The sequence below is a fragment of the Branchiostoma floridae genome, chromosome 3, assembly GCF_000003815.2.
Source record: "Branchiostoma floridae strain S238N-H82 chromosome 3, Bfl_VNyyK, whole genome shotgun sequence".
Lineage (NCBI taxonomy): Eukaryota > Metazoa > Chordata > Leptocardii > Amphioxiformes > Branchiostomatidae > Branchiostoma > Branchiostoma floridae.
Genome location: NC_049981.1, coordinates 10,578,140 through 10,582,023, shown reverse-complemented (window position 1 = coordinate 10,582,023; position 3,884 = coordinate 10,578,140). Strand labels below are relative to the sequence as shown.

The 3,884-nt window shown below is 39.7% G+C and overlaps 1 protein-coding gene across 1 annotated transcript; it reads left to right on the top strand.

Annotated features, from left to right (window-relative positions):
• Positions 1 to 6: 6 nt before the first annotated feature.
• LOC118412452 (ficolin-1-like) lies at positions 7 to 2,107 on the top strand. Its single transcript, XM_035815325.1, has 4 exons — positions 7 to 130; positions 211 to 371; positions 481 to 745; positions 1,235 to 2,107. The coding sequence occupies exons 1-4, from the start codon at positions 79 to 81 to the stop codon at positions 1,483 to 1,485; spliced, it is 729 nt and encodes a 242-aa protein (XP_035671218.1). The 5' UTR covers positions 7 to 78; the 3' UTR covers positions 1,486 to 2,107.
• The last annotated feature ends 1,777 nt before the right edge of the window (positions 2,108 to 3,884 follow it).

Here is a 3,884-nt window from a genome sequence, read left to right as displayed (position 1 = left end):
GTGTGCAGTCCGGTGTTGAATCTGAATCCAGTGCTGAATTGTGGGAACGAGAACGCTCACAAAGCAGAGTTGGAGCAGATGAAAATCGCCATGGACCAACTCTCACAGAAGATAGCGGATTTGTCTAAAGGTAAGGCAACTTAGTGAATGTTATCAGACCTTATGGTATAACCGTAGGAATATAAACGTTAATTGTACCATCTACCTCAGCTGACGCAAACGACACAGAAGCCGACAAGCCACAAGATTGTCAGGACATCCTCGACAACGACGAGACCACGCCCAGCGGCGTGTACATGGTTTATCCACGGGACAACCTGGGCGGCTTCCTGGTCTTCTGTGATATGGACACGGACGGAGGCGGCTGGACGGTAAGTCTGGTCACTTTACTATTACAAAATTAGATTCGGCTACATTCGTGCTTGTCATTGCCTGATGGTATACCTTTGGCTATCGGTCTTATAAGGTTTTTGCTTTTAGTTGTTCCAGAGGCGCCAAGACGGAACAGTGGACTTCTACCGGAACTGGAGGGACTACAAGACCGGCTTCCCTTCCAACCTGAACGGCGAGTTCTGGCTGGGGAATGACAACTTGTACCGCCTGGCCGTGCAGAAAGTCTACCAGCTCAGGGTGGATATGGAGGATGTGGAGGGGAACACGGCGTACGCGGCTTACAGCACGTTTGCCATCTCGCCTGAATCCCAGAACTACACACTCCACATCGGGACTTACAGCGGTACTGCAGGTCAGTCTATTTAATGTTGAAGTACAGGATCTTGTCATGGTATTTCCCGACGATGTATCACATGTACATGGTCCTTCCTCCGGCTGAATGTATACGTAAACGTGTTGCATAGATTCACGTAGAGTATCATAGATTCACGTCTATGAACTCTTATCTATGTTCACGTTAAAACTCCGTTTTCCATTTGTGCGTACCAAATACTAGTAAGCGATGGATACTTTTGGAATGTGGAGCTGCGTTAAATCGGAAGAAAACATCTTTGACATAAAATCGGAATAAGATATACAATTGCTAATAGAAACATGGACATTGGAACCTAGATCTGAATTTCGTTGGCGTTGCTATACAGAAATAAAAAGTCAAAAGATAAGCGTGGTCAACAAGTTCATAGCTTATTTCAGTTTGCATATCTCAAATGATAATCTTGAAGGATAATCCAAGCGACTTCCGTCTCTTTTGTTGGGATCAACATATTTGTTTTTGTCACAGGGGATAGCCTGTCGTACCATGACGGGAGACCGTTCAGTACCAAGGACAGAGACAACGACGTCTACTCTTCCAGCTGTGCTCTGGAGTTCAAAGGTGCGTGGTGGTACGGTGATTGCCACAACTCCAACCTGAACGGGCTGTACCACCTGGGTCCTCATGAGACTGGCGCAGAAGGCGTCAATTGGAAGCACTGGAAGGGTCACTACTACTCCTTGAAGCGCACGGAGATGAAAATCCGGCCAACTTCATAACTTCAACATTATATTGTATCGTTCATGCCATTATAATGCAGATAAAAACGGCAAAAGGTTAGCTGTAAATCCCGTTATCGAGATTTTACTAATAAATGCCTATATATCCGGAAATTATAACAACTTCGTTCCAAGAACAGCATGGTAAATTTCCATGTTGTAAGATCTCATTGCTTTAAATCCTACAATGAAAGTAATAAAAAAAGCAAAATTAATATTCCAATACAGAACGTTTGCATTGAAATAATGTAAAAATCTCTCATTACATCAGAGGCTAAAACCAGTCTATTTTAACAAGCTAAAAACATAATTCCTATAGGATTATACAAGTCTTAATGACTTGTTGAATGTTGTGTTTTGGATTTGGTGTTACTTGCAGTGATCATGGATTGCTAATTATTCCCTATTCCTTTTATAGAATCAACAATACGCATAGTGCTTAGTAGAACTACTATATCTTTGTATGATCCTGCATCTTTTTATTTGAATTTCTTCTTGATGCATTGCATTAACAGATGATTGGGTTCACAGTGTCATCGGCAGCTGTGTTTGGCACAGCTGATATGACTGTCTATCTGACCAGGGAAAATTTTGTTGTCATCCGAAATGACTTCTGTATGATGAGACTTTGATGCCGATTTGATTGGCCCTCGTCTGTTGTGTGTTCCAACTTACACCTATTTACCTATATTCATTGTTATGAAATAGCGATTGAACATGTTGTGACTGACTCCTTCAATATGTTGCATTTTGTTCATGTTAAACTCCACAGTACAACTCACGACTTTTTGTTGGGTTTAAGTGTGAGGACTAGCACTAACCAGTGACGTAACTAAAATGATAATAAAGTGTTTTGAAAAATAATGTTCTGTTGCAGATTTCCCTGATCGAAATAGTTGATATCAGGAGATGAAAATCCAGCCAACTCCATAACTTTACACATTATATCGCATCGTTAATGCCATTGAAATGGAGATAAAAACGGCAAAACGTTAGCCGTAAATCCATTATCGATTTAATACTAAATACCTATATGTAAGGATATTATGTAAGGATATCATTATAACTTCGTTCCAAGAATAGCATGGTCAATTTCCATATTGTAAGATCTTATTGCTTTAAATCCTACACTAAAAGTAAAAAAACAAACAAAAGTAGTATTACAATTCGGAACGATTTCATTGAAATAATATACAAATATTTCATTACATTATAGGCTAAAACCAGTCTATTTTAACAGGCTAAAAACATAATTCCTATGGGATTATACAAGATTTAATGACTTGTTGAATGTTGTGTTTTGGATTTGGTGTTACTTACAGTGATCATGGATTGCTAATTATTCCCTATTCTTTTAAAAGAATCAACAATACGCATAGTGCTTAGTAGAACTACTATATCTTTGTATGATCCTGCATCTTTTTATTTGAATTTCTTCTTGATGCATTGCATTAACAGATGATTGGGTTCACAGTGTCATCGCCAGTTCTGTTTGGCACAGCTGATACTTAGTATTGCGGTCTATCTGACCAGGGAAAATTTTGTTGTCATCCGAAATTACTTCTGTATGATGAGACTTTGGTGCAGTTTTGACTCTCCCCGGTTATTTGTTCTAACTTGTTTACCTCGGCAATGTTATAATATGGCGATTTGTCATGTCGTGACTGACTCCTGTAGTTTTGTGCATTTTGAATTCTAAAATGACGATATTTGTCTGAAATGTGATGACTAGCACTTATTAGTGTCGTTACTAAAATGATAATAAAATGTGCTGAAATAATCATGTTCTGTTGCAAATAGACATAATCGAAACAGTTTATACTAGTCCACTTCTAACCCATTATTTATGCACACATGCTGTGTGTAAGAATGCCGACTTCAAGCCCTCTTTTGTTTTATCGCTCAAAAGATATCGGTGGCTGTGGGCATAGCATAATTATGAATACAATTACCAACTGTGCTAAGAGTTTAGCACGCCATTAGTTTTGTCTGTGTTTCTGGAAAAAATACATGACAATCTTCAGTTATTAGTGATTAGTACAAATGATATCTACAAATAATCAGATTAGTACAAAGGTACATGTCATGCGGTCAGATTCAATTCCTCTATTGAACAGTGCGGCTGTGAAATTTGCTTTTATTTTCTAGATCACGAACAGCCTTCTAGTCTTCTTTCCCTCCTTCCAGTCTTCGTGCCCTTTGACCCGTACAGGTAGTCAGCCACCAGGACCCAGAGTGTGGCCGGCCAGGTCAGGCCCAACAGTGTGTACATGGACAGGGCCATCTTGGAGTAAAACAGAACAGAGTTATGACATGCGTTTATCTAATCTCTCGGTCCGCTTGAAACACAAAACAATGACACAAAACTGGGATCGTCCGGATTCGCTATCCCTACATCA